This window comes from Xenopus laevis, chromosome 3S, assembly GCF_017654675.1.
Source record: "Xenopus laevis strain J_2021 chromosome 3S, Xenopus_laevis_v10.1, whole genome shotgun sequence".
NCBI classification, from domain to species: Eukaryota; Metazoa; Chordata; class Amphibia; order Anura; family Pipidae; genus Xenopus; species Xenopus laevis.
Window position 1 is genome coordinate 54,050,718 of NC_054376.1, and position 21,087 is coordinate 54,071,804.

The 21,087-nt window shown below is 37.3% G+C and overlaps 1 protein-coding gene across 6 annotated transcripts in view; it reads left to right on the plus strand.

Annotated features, from left to right (window-relative positions):
• The first annotated feature begins 5,297 nt into the window (after window positions 1–5,297).
• Window positions 5,298–21,087, plus strand: part of tcf12.S (transcription factor 12 (HTF4, helix-loop-helix transcription factors 4) S homeolog) — a 136,467-nt gene continuing 120,677 nt past the window's right edge. The window contains exons 1-3 of one of the 6 annotated variants that reach the window (XM_018255465.2): window positions 5,298–6,402; window positions 7,340–7,475; window positions 8,519–8,591. In XM_018255465.2, coding sequence (XP_018110954.1) covers window positions 7,362–7,475; window positions 8,519–8,591 — 187 coding nt within the window. In that variant the 5' untranslated portion in view covers window positions 5,298–6,402; window positions 7,340–7,361. Of the gene's footprint in view, window positions 6,403–6,510; window positions 7,026–7,339; window positions 7,476–8,518; window positions 8,592–21,087 lie in introns of those variants that run through there. The other 5 variants (XM_018255467.2, XM_018255468.2, XM_018255469.2 and 2 more) reach the window with 5 other exon arrangements.

Below are 21,087 nucleotides of genomic sequence, written 5' to 3' on the forward strand. Positions count from 1 at the left end.
TTTTTTGTGGTCCCACCTATATAATATGCATAATATATTTCCCATAAATAAAGGATAATAATAACTTTAAACATCGTTTTAGAATCTGATTTACAATGTGGTGTCAACTTAGAGCTGTGGCTTTAATCAACTCCAGGATGGCCAACAAGTAGTTACTACAAAATATAGGTATAGGATTCCTTATCCGGAAAACCCAGTATCCAGAAAGTTCCAAATTATGGGAAAGCCATCTACTATAGAGTCCACTTTAATCAAACAATTCAAAATTTTAAAAAAATCATTTTTTAGCTTGTACTTGATTCACCGTCAGATATAATTCATCTTTATTGGAGGCAAAACAATCCTATTGGGTTTATTTCATGTTTAAGTTATTTTTTAGCAGACTTAAGGCATGGTGATCCAAACTACAGAACAATCCCTTATCCGGTAAACTCCAGGTTCTCAAGCATTCTGGATAACAGGTCCTGTACCTGTAAATGGTACTATTTTATTATTACAGAGAAAAAGGAAATTCATCAAGAACTGTTTATATTAAGTACTTTGACTGATAATAATATATATTTCTATCTAAAAGGGCAGTATAACATGTTTTTCTCTCCTGCTAGGTTTTCAAGATTTCAGTAAAATAAAACCTGTCTTGTGAATTGATAACTTTCAGGCATGAGAAAACAAAGTAAACATGATTGTGATATCACAATAGTGAAGACATAAACATAGTACATTAGCAAGGTATTGTTGTTTTATTATGGTTTTTAATATAATGGAAAGCTCCGTGCTGAAATATGTCAAAAATGGAAACAGCCTTATTTTTCAAAATTAAATCTTTCAAATATGTGAAATTGGCTTTATATGAAAAGTCACATTTTCATTACTGAAAAGTAAAAAATACTGCACTATATGACAAAAATGTATGTTTTGTGGCACTTAGGATCAAAGATAAAAGCATAAGCAATACATGCCCAGAAAGCAACAACAAAGGTGTATTACTGTTTTTTTTTATTTTTATAAGATTTAGCCAATACCCTTGAATAAAATTACATAGTGGGAAGAAAAATATTTGGAAATAAGCAGTCACATTTAAAAAATATTGCTGATGTTTGGCCTTGTGCCAAATAACCTTTGTTTCAAATGTGGAGCCAGTGTGGGCACATGATTCATACATACCTTCTGGACCTGTCCACTAATTGATACATTTTGGGCAAAAGTAACAACGTTCATAGAACAAACTCTAGACCTGCCAAAGGTGTGATCACCAGAGGCATGTCTTCTGGGGCTGGTAGAACATACAGGGGCACATTTACTATTCAACTACATTTAATATTCAAATTCAAAAACTTCGAATTTCGAACAAATTTTTGGGTACTTCGACCATCGAATAGGCCTAAATTAGACTTCGACTTTGATTCGAAGTAAAAAAGTTTGACTTCGAAAATCGAAGTACTGTCTTTTTAAAAAAAGTTCGACTTCGACACTTCGCCACCTTAAACCTGCCGAATTGCTATGTTAGCCTATGGGGACCTCCTCGAAGTTTTTAGAAGTTGAAGTAAAATTGCTCGAATCGTTCGATACGAAGGATTCTATCGTATGATCGTACGATTTGACTTTGACTGAATATGGCCAAATTCGATAAAAAAAAAACTTTGAATATCGAAGTAATGCAAAATTCGATGGTCGAATTTCGAAGTTTTTAGCACTTCGAAATTTGACCATTGATAAATCTGGCCCATAGAGTATAGTGTCAGACAAACATAGGCACTCACTATTGAGCAGTGTCGGAAAACTTTAGACCAGGGGCCCACTCTCAGTACTATTATTCTTCCTTTCCTCACTCAACCTCTATTCTATTATTCCATCTATTTAGCCTCTTTTTCTCATAGAAATAGGAAATGACCATGAAATAGACCAAATGTTTAGCAGCAGGAGGGTCCACTGACACCTGGGCCCACCGGGAGTTTTTCTGGTATCCTGGTGGGCCAGTCCGACACTGCTATTGCGATTTTTCTATTTCTATGCTAGGAAAACCATTATTCTGCTGTGGAAGCTACCCAATCCACCTTCCCTGAAAAGATGGAAATCTTTGATAAATTAGGCCATCCCACTCTATAAGTGGACCTATCTGAGTTAAGGCTGTCCAGACAATTTTCACAAAGTCTGGGGCCCGTGTGCAGACACCCTGGACTCAGCTAGGGTTGCCACCTTTTCTGGAAAAAAATACCGGCCTTCCTATATTCTTGCCGTTTTTTCCTATTAATAACATCAGCACACAAAAATTTTTATATCAAAAGATATATGTCCCAAGGCTTATTTTCAGAAAAAAAATAAATTGGTATTCACATTTTAAAAAGGTTTTTGGTACATATAGACCTGGATCTGTATAATGGGAACACATGCAGCAATGTCTTCATTGTGATTTGCATACATTTTTAAGATATAGCTATTCTACTGCATATACAGAATACGTTATATTATATTGCATGTTTTAATTCAATTCTTAATTCTTTCAATTTTTCCCTTACATTTGCAAAGTACATGTATGGGATCTGTTATCCAGAAACCCAGTATCCAGAATGATCCGAATTATGGAAAGGCTGTCTCCCATAGACTCCATTATAATCAAATAATTAAAACTTTTCCTCTGTAATAATAAAACAGTACCTTATAATTGATCCAAACTAAGATGTAATTAATCGTTATTGGAAGCAAAATCAGCTCATTGAATTTATTTAATTTTTACATGATTTTCTTAATCATTTTCTTAATTAAGGTACGAAGATCCAAGTTACGGAAAGATCCTTATCTAGAAAACCCCAGGTCCCGAACATTTTGGATAACAGGTCCTATACCTGTATAAATCAGACAACTTGGCAAAACAGTACTTGTTTGCTTGAGTCAGCTGGATTCCCCAATATGAAAGCAGTACTCGGTGCACGTACCATCAGTGGTCCATCCTCCACCATTGATCCAAAAAGAAGTTTCCGTACAGCACCAATAGATTAAAATGCCTTTATTGATACATTACTTGGCAAAAAAAAATTTTTTTATGGGAATATAGATCTGCTGTTGCAATGAGATGTATTACTGTTGAGTTAATTAATATAAATACAGGTATATTTAATATATATGTATAATATTTAATTTATAAATGTTATTTTTTTTAGGCAGGTATATCCATACTCAGTTATACTTGACCTTAAGGATGTAAGGCAACCTCCAAAATTCTTGGGGGCACATTTTTTTTAAATAAAGAGGTATTTGGAGCAACCATTATTCTTGTATTTGGTGTGCTTTTCTTTTTAGGTATTTAATAACGTTTAATAGGCTCAGCATTACAGAGAACGGAAATGCAGGATGTACAGTAGCTTGTCATAAAGTCTGGAGAAACAGCATATACAGTCAGGGGCACTTCGCCAATGAGGCGAGTTGAGGCTGTCGCCTCAGGCGGCAGCGCCCCACTAGGTACCAGGGGCAGCAAAAATGCCGCTCCTGGTACTTTAAGAGCAGAATTTCCAGCTCTTCTAGCACAGAGAGCACATGTTGTAGAGAGTGATATTGTGAGACAATTTGCATTTGGTTTTCATGTTTTTATTATTTAAGGATTTTGAGTTATTTAGCTTTTTATTCCGCAGCTCTTCAATTTGCATTTTAAGCAATCTGGTAGCTATGGTTCAAATTTCCCTAGCACCCATGCATTGATTTGAATAGGAAAGGGTCAGAATAGGGAGATGAGTAATAAAAAGTAGCAATAATAAAACATTTGTAGCCTTACAGAGCATTTGTTTTTTTTAGAAGGGGTCAGAGTCTCCCATTTAAAAGCTGCAAAGAGGCAAATAATTCTAAAACGATAAAAAAATAAATAATGAAAACCAATTGAAAAGTTGTTTAGAATTTGCCATTGTATAACATACAAAAAACTACCTAAAAGGTGAACCACCCCTATAATGAAAGAAATTGTAATTTTAAGCAATATACATAAATTCATTTTTCCAATAGTTTTAAGCTACAGTATTTGTGACTATTGCATTATCCATTTACCCCTTTCTATTCACTGCCCTGGTGGTTGTGAATTTTGAAACTAATACTATGTAACTAGATTATTAACAAACTTGTAAGAAAGAATGCAAGGCTGACTTATGTTACATTGTTTCAAGGAACAGCATCAGAAATGCAGAAACTGTAAAATAATACTTTAATTTACAAATAACTTGAAAATCATTGTACTACATATCTAGGTGTCTGTTGCTTTGTAATTGCTATGGTGTGAAAATCGAATTTGCCTTTAGATGGCCATACATGAAAAGATCGGCTAATTTGGTGTTATTATCAAACAAGTGGACCTTTATCTGATTTGGCCACCAGGAATTATTGTTTGGGATATATTGAATAACAACAGGGACCTATGCAGACTCATTGGGAAAGACCCACATGAAGTAATTTACACGTGACTGGGGTGGTTCACCCTCTAAACACTGTTTTCATTTTCTTCACCATGAGCAGCTCAGTAAAGAGGGTTGCAAACTCTGTCAGGGCTGTGTATACTTAGTCACGGCTTAGTAATTTGGCTGGTTAAGCAGAAAATAAAAAGTGAATATAATATTTTCCATAGGCTGGCAGCAGCCCACCTACTAGCATACATGGATAAAAGGTCTCCTGAACAGAACATTGGTTTTATGAGCCAATCATCTTCTTTCCCCCCCCCCCCAACTTTTCACTATAAATGTTAAGAGGAAAAGATGTGGTACGGATATGAGAGAATTAAAGGAGGCTTCTGGGATCCTAGTGAAACTATGTAATGTTTGCCATAACATGCATTAAAGCTTTACAAAGGTGTATGTCAGTAGATGCATATTTTATTTGTGGAGGGCAGGTATAGGCCTTTAAGCAGTTTAGTTTTAGTTGATTAACAATGGGCTAATTTAAATGGAGGGTCGTCGAACCTGTAAACTGTTCTAAATTGATACATTTATTGTCTGGGTTTCATTACAGGCAGCAGTTAGAATTGATACAATAGTTGCTAATATTCCACAGATGCTGCTGAAAAATGTATCAACTAAATGTTGTAACCGTTTAGAGTCTGAATTACTAAGCTGCCAGACTCAAACACCAGGACATTCAACTTTAAACATAGGTTTTGGAAAAACAGTAAAAAAGTAGTAGTAATTGAAAAACGTCTTTATTTCTGGGGAACAATCTGAAAGGAAAAAAAAAAAGTGTTTGGAAGGTGAACTTCCCCTTTAACCACGCAGCAACACCTCAATAAAACACTGCTTTGCGAGCACACGTATAAGCCACAAGCCAGGTATTCCAGACGGGGGCAATACGGCTGTAGGGAAAGTATAATGCCCCGGGCTAGTTTCCAACTACGGACTATTAGTGGGAGCGGAGGTGATTGTAATGGAAGCGCTGTAGGGGGAAGCGGAGGAAACTCAGCTGGCAGTGGCACACGGCAGCCAGACTGAGAAGAGCGGGTCACGTGTCCCTCCCAGGAGCGCGCCTTTAACACGTTCGTCCCCGTAAAGCCCACGAGCGCGCGCATTAATACCGTGAAAAAGCACGGGTTCTCTCACAAAATAATAAAAAAAAACACTTCTATACCGAACCACAGCACTAGAATATAAAGTAGTGTACAATGACACGCACGGCTAGACCCATACAAAGGATAATAGGTGGTTATTTCGCTGGCAACCTAGGGACTAACATAGCCCACACAGTTGATACGTGAAGTGTAGTGACAAGCGCATTTATCAAGCATTTCTGACGGCATCGATCCTTTCCTGCCTCTGGCAAAACCCCCTGAGGGTCGCAAGTCGCACAGCTGCTGTCTCTGTGACTGACCCCTTCTGAGAAGGGCGCATCCGCCTCTCCAATTAGCAGCGCCCTCAGAAGTGTTACAGGACTAGAGAAAATCCCTGTAGAGCCCAAACTCCAGCCTGGCGTGTCTCTAAGTGGCGAATTACGAACGCGGCAAACACGAGCTGCGCCCTCACATCCCAAAGCTTACTGAAAACTGCGACCGCACACTGCCCCTCTCTGTATACCTCCGCCTCCTCTTTAGCCGGACCTTTATTCTTTACTACAGGAGATGCGTATGGTTTGGGGGGAAAAAAAGGAGCCGGATTCCTCCCCCCCTTCTTTAGCGGAGGGATACTCAACTAGGGTCTAACGTGGTGCTGAGGTTTGACTAGCGAAAAAAATGTCTGCCTGAGGGAGCCCCACAAGTTCCTACCGGGGGAAAACAAAACGTGTAGCGGTAATAAACACAGGCAAAATCCCACGGAAATCTTGTTAGTGCTGAGTATCTTGGCACAGAGGCGGGGAAAAGCTGCTTTTAAGCGCCGGGGAAAGAGACGAAAGGGGATCTCGCTAAACTTCAACCCAATTATTGGATGTTTGAACGGAAAAAAGGTAAAATGAATGTGTAAAGGCAGAGATGTGAGAGGGAGAAGCGGGTGTGGGGGAGGGCAGGGTGGTGGCTGTGTGTTCTCCTGTGTGTGCTTGTGGGGTGGGGGTGCTAGTCGGATCTCCCATAGCTCACTATAGCACTGCCTTGTACAGCGACTTGCTGAGCTCACGGGAAAACTTGGAAACAGCCAGAGGAACAGTCATTTCCGATCCAAAGCAGCCCGAGGCAGCGCTATTCTATGTGCGACTCTGAAGCTGTGTTGTTCAGCTACCGACCCCGTCATCCTCTGACAGCTTTCATGCTGAAGTTCAACAACACCACAGAGCAGAGCTTGAACATGCTCAACTGGGCACCCATTGCTGAAATGCAACTTCCAGCAACCAGGACAGCTTTGTGGGAGTTGTAGTTTGTAGTAGCTGCTGGAAGCTTTTTATTTCGGGCACCTTTGTCCTAAAGGAATCCGAGTTACCAACCTGGCCTTGGCACCCACTGGGTGACATGCAATAAGCAGGGTGACGGAGGAAGGTGCAAGCCACTGGAGTGTTGCTTGCGGTCACCTTGCTTCTTCATTAGCCATTCTTACTTTGGGAGAGTCACTTGCCAGAGCCATTGTTGGGAGAAGATGGTGAGTCACTTTGTGATCTATGCTTTGTTTGTGAAGGCTGCTTTAGCCTCTGCATTTCTTTCTTGCTATGGTATTTATTGTTTAGTGTGTCTCAATGCAGTGCACATTTTTTCAGACCCGGTCTCAGACATAATTTCCGGGGCGCTGGGTGAAAGTTTCCAGACAGTTGCTACTTTTTCAGGAGAGTGTAGTGTCCCCCCTTCCCTGTGCCCTCCCACCCTCCATCAAAGTGTCAGAGTCAGAAAGGGAGGGGGGTGTAGTGCTGTGATGCAAATGGTAAGTTTTTTTTTTTTCCTCCTCTTGCTGTGTCCTAGGAGTTCATCTGAGTGGTGGAAGATGAATCCTCAACAGCGGATGGCCGCTATAGGAACAGACAAGGAACTGAGTGACCTGCTGGATTTCAGTGCGGTACGATATCCTTCGGGGTCTTCTTATGGCTTCTCCCACACGGTAAAGAGAGCATACCAAGAGGCAACCTGGGGGTCTGGACACCTCCACTTTGATGTCATGTCTAGACTCCCAGCCTATAATCACTGTAATCTATACTGGTATCAGTGGGATTACAAAATGAATACCTCCCTGACCTCCAGTGCAGCAATACAGTTTAAACCCCCATGACTGTCTCGCTCATATTTTTATTAAATTATAAGGGTAAAGTTGACCCTGCCCTAGGTTCTAGATAGAGAAAGTTAACCCTGACCTGTTGCCATGTGCACAGGGATGATAGTAACGCTGTCAAGACCTAACACAACTCATTCACACTGTTCAACAATTTGGTGATTAGACTGCATAATAATACTGCACGTCCATACTGTATTTTCATCATTCATCCATGACATGGGCCTGGAAAAGTGGCATTATAAACTAAGGAGGTTATTTACTAAACTCTGAATGCAGGAATCACAAAAAACTCATTTGTTTTCATAAAATCAGACTTTTAAACAATCACAAATTTTTCGGAATTTATTAAACCCGGAGGATGGAAAAGTCTGAATCACAAAAATCCAGCATCTCAGACCTGTCGAGGTTGCATATAAGTCAATGGGAGAAGTCCCAATGATTTTTTGATGTGCACTGGGTTTCGTGCAATACCCCAAAGTTTTCTTGCAAAAATCTGGGTTTTCTGGTTAAAAATCGTGAAAACCGGATGAAAAAACAGAAAAAATTGTGAAAATCCAATTTTTTTTTTTCCCTCAAAGCAAATTTTCGGGAAAATGTATTAATAAATAAGCGTAAAAAATCGGAGTTTGTAGCAGAAAATATTGAGATAAATTCGGACTTTGATAAATAACCCCCTAAGTGTATGTACATTATACCTTTTGTGGCAGTCATGTTTTATTGAAAGCTTAGCAAAAAAAAAAAGTTCTTCCATTCCTAAGTAAATCAGTCATTTCAGCAGACCAGCAGAGCAGTTAAATCAAATGCATACTTATGAAATATATATGAAATGAGCTACAGCTAACTTTAAAGAAATACTCCTTTATGTTTTGCAGATGTTTTCCCCACCTGCTAATAGTGGGAAAACCAGACCTACTACACTAGGAAGCAGTCAATTCAGTGGATCTGGTAAGGAACAGCTAAAATAACAACGCTGTGATCTGTAAAGATACCTTTTGACTGTACCTAGTTAGACGTGTGCTAATTTATAGTTTTCTCTTATTATTGTCAGAGAATGATGATGTGTTACAGTGACTTGCATAGCATGCCAACACCCCGTGTTATACCTTTTGTAGTTGTGTAGCTTTTTCTTTCATTGCAATAACTGTGACATTTCTGATGCGCGCTTTATAGTCTGTGTGCTTGACAATTACTTCTAGAAGAATTCTGTTTCTCCAAGTGTTTGCTGAAGTGATTACAGTGACATATGGAAGGTGTTATTTATTGTAATTATATTGAGTATGCAAAGATACTATGCTTTTTCATTTGTAGTGAAAACTCTAAATGCGGTAAATTTACATTTGGTAATTTGTCGTAGTGAAAATGTTGGTGATCTGTCAGCATAGTTTGAAAATATGCCCCTTTTTTGTTCAAATTGAACCAATTCTGTGCCTTGGAATGTACAGTGAGGTTACGGAATGGTGTGATTTTTCTTTCTTTTTTTCCTTTTAAAAATTTCTAATTATCACACATGAAAAAAATCCAATTACTAAATCTGAGTGAATGAACCTGGATGGCCCTTAAATTGTTTCCACATTTAAATTTTTGCACATATAGCTAGTACAGCCACATGTAGCCCTGAAAGCAAACTGTGTAACGGCAGTATGAGAATCAAGGCAAAAATCTAATTACGTGTGATATAGTTGTAGAGTAATTAACATCCTGTTTAGGAATACAGTAATACCATTTATAACATGATTTTGTTTGCATCCTTGTAGGCAGTGTTTAGACACATGCTCTGTTACAAGTGTATCCAAACACTTCATATAAATACATTTGATCTTTAAGATATAATCTTGTCAGTCCAATATTTGTGCTAACTTTACTATAATATATTTTGAGTATTCATTTTGAAACTTGAAATCTACCTGAATTGGATTCTGTGGCTTTTAATTGATTTTTAACTTTCCCAAAGTATTAATTCAGATGAAATGCCTGTATTGAGACATTGATTGTAATTAATAATCTCTAGAAATTGTTAGTTGCACTATTTCCATGTTATATATTCCTCAATGGTTAATTTGTTACTACTGAATTGATTGTGTGTTGTTTGTGCTGCTTGCTTTTTCCATTATTTAAAATTGTTTCCTCAATATAATCCTGTTTTGGGAAACCTGTTTATAATAAAAAAAATCCTTTGCAGTGGCATCACACATCATTATGGAAGCACTTGCATGAATCTAGAGTGCTTACATGTTTGTAAACATAATTTGCAATCTTTTTTCCCTGGTATTGCTTTTATGTCAGATTGCATGTCTACTGTTGGCATGTAACTGTCAGTTACATTATAAAGGTGTTTCCTTATTAACATTTGCTAGCTTGTAAGAATTTATGCCTCCCACTTTTTATACATTCATGCTGCGTTATTGGTGAATTGTTGGCATGATGATGTATGCATCATGACACCCCCCTTCCCTTCAGTCATTCGTTGCTGAGGATTCATCATTCTAATAATAATTATAATAGTGTTTAGCTCCCTGTTGTAGCTTCTAATATTCAACTTCTTTCAAGTGATCCCTCTGGTGTCCAATAAAAGCAAAGAAACGCAAGTGTCAGTTAAAAAGTAGTCCCTACAAAATAATTAATAAAATGCTAAACATCTGAAAGGGAGTATAGATCTGATGATTTGGATGTATTTTGACAAATTTGTAATGCAATATATGAACAATCAATCACTGTTTGCTTTGAAGGGGTGGGCATTTTAATAGCTTTTTGGATAAAATATCCAGATGTTCTTTATTTATACGGGTGACTGGAGAGAGTATCTGCAGTCACTAGAGTTGTTGTTTGTTGTTATTTTAAAAAGCAATTTCTTTGAGCTGAGCTAACATATCGATGTTTTATTGGCACTTGTCAAACAAATATTAAAGCACAATGTAGAAACTTGGTGACAAATAAGGGCTACTTTACATTAATATTTTTTTAATGATTCTTTTTTGGCTACATTTGTTATGTTTTTCCTTCTAACCCTGTAAAAATGCAAGGGTGCTCATGGAAAAGTGAGAACCTCAACAACCTGATTTCTTACTAATATTCTGTTGCTTTTATAAATAATTTAAGGAATACTATTTTTTTTTAGTTGAAATCTTGTTGGTTTTTTAATACATCAGTTCTCATAGTTCAGTGGTCACCAGATGGAATACCCATATTTTAAGGGCTAGAAAGATACGTTATTATAGGTTAGTAGCTTTTGATACATAAATACTTTAGTCTAAAACATAATTTGATTCATTAAAAGCTTAGAAAGCAACATTTCTTTTTCCCATGTTTAAAGTAAAATAAATCTCTTTTTGTCAATCTTGATTTTAAGCTAGAGGTGTGTGTATTTACACACACACAGTGTCTTGTACAATCTCTCTAGAATTGTTAAGGTCTCTTACCAAGTTGAAATAATGAATGTCTTTATTTATTTAAGCAAAACATTATATTCGTGTTATGAACTGTATTCTCTGCTTCTTTAAAGCTTTTAGCCCCTCACAGACCTGTCACCAGTAATCTATAGGGAGCAAATTGTCATCATTAACACAGTACCTTTGTTGGCTGTCTTTATTGATTAGCCTGAACAACAAATTGGAGACAGAAGAGGAATAATGGCATAAAAATGAACATAAAACCAAATCTTTTTGTTCTTAATACATTCTTTCATTTTTTTTCATGAAACTTACAGCACAGTAGGTATAAAATAAATCTGTCATGTAATCAATATATATGTATACTGTATATATTGTGGTTAGAATACATAGTTGGCCTTATTTAACCCTTCTATGCATTTTGTAATTGTTCTGTGGCTGCACAAAGAGTCAATTTTTTTAGCTACATATGTGAATTTTTTGCTTGATAACATCAGTAAGGAACAGATAAGTGACTAAGTTTATTATTATTTACTGTTGCTTTGGGGGGGAAGAAATCTGTAGCGCCGGTGGTTAAGAGGTGAAGAGGACAAGAAGTGCATAGCACAAAGAGAAATTGCCCTCCTTTGAAAATCTACTAGGTTCCAGAATTCTTTGTTTCTTACAAAAGTTGTTTCTGCAGTTCTGCAGTCATCCCACTTAATTAATTTAGCAGATGTTTTGCAAAATATTCTACCGTGTGGACTGAAAATACGTGAAATGTTAAGGGTGAGAAATAAAATCTTGATTGCAATGGGTTAGTTGCAACCACATATTCACTATGACATTTAATGTTAATGTGCATATGCTATATAAAGACAGAGTTTGTGCTGATGCCACAAAAAAGAAAATATATGCAGTACCACTCTATAAAATAATTGATAAATCAAGATACAAAATTGTTTTTAAATCAATAATTCACTCATAGTTCACCTCAGTCCCAAGGTGCAAGTCCAAAACACTATATCCAAAAATGATGTGAGGACCTCCAGTAATAAAGAAACAATTATATAAAAAATAGAAAAATTTATTAGGACATGAAGACCTTACGCGTTTCGTGCCTATTGGGGCACTTACTCATAGGCTAGCCCAGTTTGTAACTGCCCAGTTTGTAACTGTGTCTGTGATGTGTGAATGAATACACTTCTAATTTTGATGCACAAGATATCTCGGTGTTGCTGGTCTTTTTTTATATATAAAATATGGGTACATCCACTGGAATGTTGTCTTTCTTTGAAGTTACACAAGGGTGGATGTTGGACTAGTTTGGTCTGCATTGCTTCAATGGAACAACATTGTCTGCTTCTGTTTGTCAAGCTTATGGAGTAAAGTATACAAATGCTTAATACACTGCAATGCTATAACATTTGCTTGTTTGCAAGAGAGAGTAACATGGCAACTGGCTTTACCTGTTAATATTGCAAGGGTCAATGGTTGTTATGTTGCTTGAGACCCTTCCAGGAATGTTTTGCAGGTACAGAACTGAACCATTGCCACTCTTCACCATTCATTACAGTTAAATAGCACCTGTATGAACAAACATTAGGTTACATTTTTGGCATTCCTGCCTTTCTTTGCATGTTCTTACCCAAGATGTAAGTAATCTCTTATAATTTGCAGAAATAACAAGTGGTGGTATACAGCTGGTACCTTGCCACAGGGCTGCAATTTCTCAATTGCTAGAATGGGATGCAGATGTAGCTGCATGCTGTGAAAGGGGGTATTAATCCCCGTGGCTCTCCCTGAGAGCATTATGAAGATCAGAAATGCCTGTAAACCATAGCCATGAATCCTTCAATAAAGCTTCTCTTATAGTCACATTTTCATAGTGTATTTTAACAGTATGTTTTAAGTTCTTTTAGGTGGACCACAAAGAAACTTTGTTTTATTTTTAATTAGTTTTTTCTAGTGGTTATCCTACAGTTCAGGCCCTATGCGTCTTCTGTTCTGACATATAAACTCTTCGCTGTGTTTTCGAATTTCTGTCAAGCAGTTAGAAAGTATAAAAAATAAAAATAAGTTCCTTTTATCCCCACAAATTAAGACTAACTGCAGTCTTCTAATACTGCAGATTCTGATATGGGAAAGAATGTGGTCAGTGTAGAGTGTAGCTACAGTGCATGGTCTGGTGTGCCAGTTCATAAGGCCAAAGGATAGCATTGCTGCTTTTGGGCAAAAACTTTGAAATCTTTAATGCATTCTGTAAAATGTAGAGATCTTTCTTTGGCTGTCGCTCTTGCCCATTTTTTTATTTTTATTTCCACCACTGGTTATAGGGCATTAATGATAATCATATTCTTGAAATTCCCTTGGCAACAAGTGCTACCTGCAACTGTAGTTGATGCTCACACTATACATCTGGTTGATTTATTGTTGCAACTAGAGGGACCCCTGCATATCTATTTTGGAGAGTTGCAAGCAGTGCCACAATTCTCCCAAAGGATATGGCAATATGAAAATATGAAAATGTGTTTTCTGTTTACTTTGGAAAAATGTGTGGCCACTTTTCTGTCCACATATTTCCTGGTACTTTGGCATAAACAATGTTGAGTGGATATTCCATTTGCTTAAGAATTGTGTGTAATTGGCAGTGGAATCTTCCATTTGTTTTGCTTGATTAAAGCTCCTTCTCTTGGCATATTTAGATGTTGATGCACAGCCGAGGAATACCTTTTTAGAGCCACTACTAACCCCAAAATCATGTTAGCTACCATTTAATGAAACCAGTCGTCAGACAGAAGCTGCGCAAGGCCTTCTATAATTTTTGCCTTCCCATAAAGAAGGTAGAAAGTATTAATCCCTTATAGCCTGACTTATATTTTAAAGAATGTATAAATATATTTTTTTGTTAGGATGTTTGAAGCGATTTTTAGTTTGCGTGATCTTTCATGAAAGACGTTTGTGGCTTCTGATTTCCTTAAAGTTATAGACCTAACTGCAATGATTTCTTTGTGCAGGGAATTAAAATAGATGACCATCAATTTATTTCAGAAATTATGATTGCTTAATTGTTGAATATTCTAGTTCTAGGGAAGTTCACCTAAATAATTACTTTTGCTAGTATATAGAGAGAGGTTATCAATGCAAATTTCTATTTTATTTTTTTTATTTTTCTTGATTTCTTTCAGTTTTACAGACAGATGTTTAAAGGGGGTTGTTCACCTTTTAACCCTTTTTTCAATTTAGTAGTTTCAGATAGTTTGCCACAAATTAAGACTTTTGTCTATTTTTGATTATCTGTGACCATTTTTCTAGTACTGAAATTTAAAGTTACAGTTTTCACCTTCTTATGTCTTTATAAAGGTGTTTGGGGGAGTGGTCACGAATTCTGTAAACTGTTCTAAGTTAATACATTTGTTGATACATTTCTTATCTTTGTCCCTGCGGGATGGCATATGTATCTCTTTGGAATTCCAAAGACGCCCAAAGTTTCCTTATGAAGTGTGATTATTTACTTTTTAAAGCAGCTCTGGGAGGGGGTCCTAAAAGTCATGTGACTATAAAACATTGGACCTCTGAAAGTAAGAATTTTTTTTTCATATTTGATTTATGGATGCAGCGTATCCCTAATTTAAATACATGAATGGAACTTCACTCACTTGTATGTACATAGGAGGGCCTTAAAATATTCTTTGAATTAGCAAAATTTCATTGCTGTTTAACCGTAGAGTAATTGCATGTAGAACTTATATTAAATTTATTAAAATGTTCATATTTAAATGTAACTTATGAAATTGGTTGGTGTCAATTCAGTACTGACAAATCGAGCCCCCTTAATATAAACCGTAGAACACGACTAAAGTTAATCTATTATTTCTCTATGCTTTGATTTTAATACAGATTTAAGGGACATGTTTTTTTTTCTACTCTGATTCTGGGGTGAGATAATTGGGATTCTATCTGAACTGATTCTTTGTATTGCTGTATGTATAAAACAAAGCTTTACTTGTAAACACAACTTACATAAATATAAAGGGCATACTTTTCAGTGAAGATGTCAACTGAATACCAAGAAGAGCAGAAAAAAGCAACTTTTGTTTGTTTAATGTAATAATGTAGCTGGGGTATTAGTGTATAATTGTGTTTCTAAATGTGTCTGGTTTATAGAGCCCTCTTGGCAGCTCCCTTTTATAATAAAAGTAAGGCCAGACATTTTTTTGGCATTATTTATTCTTGCTTTGTGTCATTGATAACTTGCCTATAAATATAAAGTACAAATATAGTTTTTTGGTAAGAAGTTGTTGCTTACCTTCTGTTGTACACTTTGGTTAATCTTGTACTTGGGGTTCCCAAAACTACCGGTGCTGCTTTCCAATGAGTATATTGCGAATCCTCTGTATGTGCTGGTACAGCCAGTAGTTTGGATGGTATGGTTGGGCAGGGGCCCTCCAATTTAATTCTACCTAAAGGGATGTGCGTGACATTGAGACAAAAAAGCACCCTGTAATACTAAGGATGAGAGTGAGCGTTAAGACCTGACAGGACTGGCACCTAGCCGACAAGCAGTTCAGTAGAACAGGCTAAAGATCAGGGCAGACAATAAACTGATACAAGCAGGTCATTTAGTCGGAGATACATGATAACAGATGTTAGCATGAAAAAACACAAGATTCTGAGGATTGCTAGCATAATGATGTGTGTACTTCTACCAATATTGGGTGGCAAAGACACAAAGCTACATTATAATGATTGGTAATGTGGCTGTACATTGGCTGACTTAAGGTGGCCATAGATGCAAATATCCGCTCGTTTGGCCACATCGCCAAATGAGCGGATCTTTCCCCGATATGCCATTAACAAACATGGCTATATCGGGGGTAATCTGATTGTTCGGCCGTACGGCCGAACGATCCGATTACGATGTGCCGTGGGCTCCGGCGGGATCGGTCGGGTCAAAATAAAACCTGACCGATCGACCAAACGACCAATCTCCACCGGACGAAAGATGTCGGCACACACCACACACGATCCGAAAATCGTACGAATCCTAGATTTGTACAATAGGATCTGTGTGTCTATGGCCACCTTAAAAGATAACAGACATAGCAGATTTGAAAATGGTGTAATAATGAACACCCCCAACTGCCTCTTGCAGTTCCAGCTGACTTAATTGACAACAATGCAGAAGTGTAAATGGGAGTGCATTTTCCAAATACCTTCTAATTTCCCAGGATTGGAATCATTGTATCCTTACCAGTACACTTGCATAGTTCAGCCATAAGCAGTCTTAAGTGCAAAAGCAGGATACATTGATTCCAAATCTGGGCAAAAATATTTTCAAGGACACAACCTTTTGAATGGTGCTGGTGCCTAATACTGACATGCAGTTAGTGTATGCTGTCATTTATTGTCATAAAGAAAATAGGTAATAGCACTTTATTCCTACACTACATTTGCCTCCTTGCACATGTAAAATGAAGGCTGTGGGTACTGAAGCCCTAAACACATTATATACAGTGAAAGAAAGTGGGTACTGGTTCCCTATGTAGTTTACATGCTATAAAAGGCAGGGATTACACCCTAAGCACCCTACATGCAGTGACATAGTAACCTAATAAGGTAGGTTGAAAAAGACACATCCATCAAATTAATCCTTTCGTACAAATGCCCAAATGCTAGGTCAGGGGTGTCCAAACTGCAGCCCGAGGGTCACATGCGGCCCAGAATGCATATGAATGCGGCCCAGCTTGAAACTATTGGTTCCCGAGGAAATAGGAGGAGGGGGGACTCTGCCCATTGCCCAGTTAGTAATAATAATATAATAATACGTCTATTTATTATACAGGTGTTCCATATTCCAGTGTATAGCTCCATCTGGTTATCCAACTGGCATTGTAGTTGTTTTCGGTTTATTTCCTTTACTTTTACAAACCAAACGTGTTTTGTGTATTTCATGTGTGGCCCAGACAATTTTTCTTTTTCCAATGTGACCTGGCGAGCCAAAAGTTTGGACACCCCTGTGCTAGGTGATCCAAAGCATGGAGTGAAAGGTAGTTTTACAAAGCAAGCACATTATATACCGTGAAAAGCAGTGGGTACTAACACACCAAGCACATAACCGTGAAAGGCAGGAGTCCCAACTGATACTGTCTAACATGACAGGCCCATTATTAAATGTGAAGCAGTAACGTTAGGTTTTGCATTAGTGATGTGCGGGTCAGGGTTTTCCTGACCCGCACCCGCGCTTCCAGAGTCCTTTTATAGAACCGCGCAGTGCAAGGTATCGGGTCGGCCCACACATCACTAGTTTGCATGCATACATGGTAAATAATTTGATAATATTGAATATTGGGTAAGATAAATGCTGTGAGAATTTAATTTATTATCTCTCCAGAAAACAAGGAAAGCTAATTTCACTGCTAAATCCATTAACAATACCCCCCCAAAAAACAGCAAATATGCAGTGTAAATGTAATGTAGAATAGCCACAAAAAACATACAGCAAAAGTATGCATTTAGAATGAGTAATGTAGTTCACAGAATATATTGGGGTAAAAATGTTATTTCATATATAATAACCTCTTTGTCACCTGTGGGGAGTGTGATTACCAGTGGATGACAAAACCGCAGTTCTAGAAACACAGGGTAAAGCATTTATTTGGTTAAAATCAGTAATAAATAACAGGTTAGAGGTAACATATTTAAATCTGAGTCAGCGGGAACCTACCTCATACGTAGGTAGTAGTTCAGAGGTCACTGTTCAGCCAATCAGATTTCAGGCAGCTGTGGGGGGGGGGTGGTGGTGGTAAATTTTTGTGGCAAAAACCAGCAGCAGCAATGTATATAGACATGTCAGAGGAGTGATGTGTGTTAAAATCTCTACTACAGATACAGACTTCTCTCTGCAATAAAGAACAGAGATTTTTTCCTCTCTGTATTTTTATTTCCGGTGTCAAGGGGTTTAAGTAGGCTTCCCCATATCCTTAATAAAAATCCTTCCGTGTGTGTGTGTGTGTGTGTGTGGGGGGGGGGGTAATTAATCTAATTCAAGCTATTTTCTGCCTTTGTGATAATTGTTCAATTTTGTTTCAATAGTTTTGTGTGGCTTTAAAAGCTGCTCCTTGAACCAGAAGTGCCCCAGATCATAGAATCTATGGCACTTCAGTCCCTTATCCAAGATTGTAGGTTCTACAATCTGTTGCAATTACAGTGTAATGCAAGTTTTAAGTGATCCATTAATATCAAATTTTAAGGCTGCATTAATAAATTCCTTGCTGGAGTCTTACAGGCGGCATTCGAGTACTTTTGCATTTTATTTCTTCAATGCAAATAATCTGTCATCATGCTGCCAGTCCCTGATTTGTATCCAAGAATAAAAAGAGCATGGAGCTTATTCGGTACACTGCATTTTTTTTATTTAAACAGAAAAGATTAAACATATAAATTATTATTAGTAAAGCTTTTTATTTACTATGTTAAACAGGTATGGGACCTGTTATCCAGAATGCTCGGGACCTAGGACTTTCTGGATAATGGATATTTCCATAATTTGGATCTTCATACCTTAAATCTACTATAAAATAATGTAACTATTAAATAAATCCAATAGGCTGGTTTTGTTTCCAATAGGGATTAATTATATCTTAGTTTGGATCAAGTACAAGGTGCTGTTTTATTATTGCAGAGACAAAGGAAATCATTTTGAAAAATTTGGATTATTTGAATAAAATGGAGTCTATGGCAGACAGCCTTTCCCGTAATTTGGAGCTTTCTGGATAATGGGTTTCTGGATAACGGATCCCATATCTATACTGTTCATCATTCTCTGGCACCCTTTGGAGCTTAGATACATTTCATTTATGTTTTCATTTAAACATACTTGACGTGATCAGTTTCATAAGGAGCTAGGTGAAACCTGACCCTGTGATATTGTGCCATGTCCAAATGAAACTGAGACCCCAGTGCTGCAAAGCAGCAGTGCCACCCACCTTACCACCATGCTATTTATTTTACTTCTTGGGTAACTCCAGGATGTTGTAGATTTGTAAACAAAAAATCCAAAATGTTTAAAGGTATACCCAATTGTTTGTTTCATTAAAGATTTTGTTTCTATGTTTTGAAAGTAAGTAACCATGTTACATGTTTTGGATATACTGAATTTTGTTTGGAGGCAATGCACTAAATCAGAAATGCCCAACAAGAAGCTTGCAGGTCAGATCTCAGACAAGTTTATGACCCTGTCTATCCAAAGGCTCTATATATGATGATATTGTAATGTAATTTAGCCCTCGGTTATAGTAAATAGTTGTCCCAGTTTTGCTTTTAATAAGTAATTTGTTTGCTAATGAATTGTAGTTTCTCGCTTATGGTGTTATTTGTTAGATCAGGACTGATATTTACAGCTCTGTTGTCCTGAAATAACTCCACAGTGTTTAGCTGTTATTAGAAGTAAAATTCTACTATGCCTGTAGTGACATCTTTGAGTCAGATGCAGTTTTACGTTTTAGAATTTGCAAGAACTCTTCCTGGACATTTTCTAGTTAACAATATAAATTTACTGTGACAGCTTGATATATGTACCAGAAGCTAGACCATGGCAATGAACTAATAGTCATGGATATGGGAACAGGTCAGCTGAAGTAATTTGGTGGTTACAATATTCAGGAAAAAAAAATCTCTCTTTACTGAACCAAAAGCTAAAGCTGAGGTCAACATCAAATAATGTTCATCGTGTAAATATTTGCAAAAATGTACATGTAGTTAAAAAATAAGACCATGAGATTGAAAATAATGAATGACTAACTGTTAAAGGATTTCTCTGCAATGCCTGGAAAAGCTACCATTAATAGTTTTTCTTTTATATATGTTTTCTCTCTCCCTTAACTTCCTCCTTTCCTAAAATTCCCAAAATGGGTATTAATGCTTTACAACTTGCTGTTTAGGAAACATTCTTCTGAAATATCCAATATCATAAACACGTAAAGATGTAAGAATCTATATCCAGCTAGAATAGGCACATAGGGTCACTACATGGCCCCTTCTCTTGATGACCCCTCTTAAAACCTTACTTATTAAATTGATGGACTATTAAGACAGAGATGCTTCATAAAAAACCGGGGCTACCCTTTGAAGGAGCCAGGATGTTGCTATAGCCGGACTACTCTACTCAACTAAATCAGAGTACATATATGGGAGTCAAGGGCCAACTGCGTAAACTAGGCATTGAATACTCCATGATGTTCATGGCCAAGCTCAGGGTCCTAGATGGGGACAAGGTAATCATCTTTGACAGACCAAATTGAGATTATACAAAAAGTTGCCCCATACAACTATGGACAGGTGATTTTATGTTTCTGGGCCATGTTTGTAGATTAAAGCCTTTCCCACATGATTCTCTCATTTGCCCAAAGGGTGGCGACACTGGGCCTACCAATGCATGGAAATGGAGAAAAATATACTCCCAACCATTATTGATCCCAAAATATTACAGACTCTATCTAGGGGAAGTAAAGATACTACCTGCTGTCATATTTAGCAAACCCTAAGCAGGCGCTGTCAGCCTTGATACAAACATAGAGTTCTTAGAAGGTAAATGAGAACAAATCATTAATCTTCCCCATAGACCCATTTCGGGATGGTGATCCCTGGGTAGTGAGTAATTTACAGGTGGTAAAGAGTTTCTGATATCTGTTTTTTACTATACACGCAGGCCTCCATACATATGCTAGCATTAATTTTCACCTGATATTGCAAGCCTTAAGCGCAAAGGTAGACATTTGGGAGACCTTTCCACTGTGTATGAGGTAACAAGTATATAAAATAAAAATATAAATTATTTGAAAAATAACCAATTTCAAAATGTTTATAAAGGTTGTAATGCCGTTCACGTCATTGGAAGTTTAGTTTCCTGAGCATGAATCAAAATGTATGCTTAGGTAACAGGTTTGCTGTGTACTTCTATATGGAAACCCAGGAGGGTACCTGAGATGCACCAAGGCCATCCAAAAATTGTAGTGTGGGTCCTAAGAATGACATGGTCATGAAGTTATTTGTATCCTATCTAGAGTGCCTGTTCA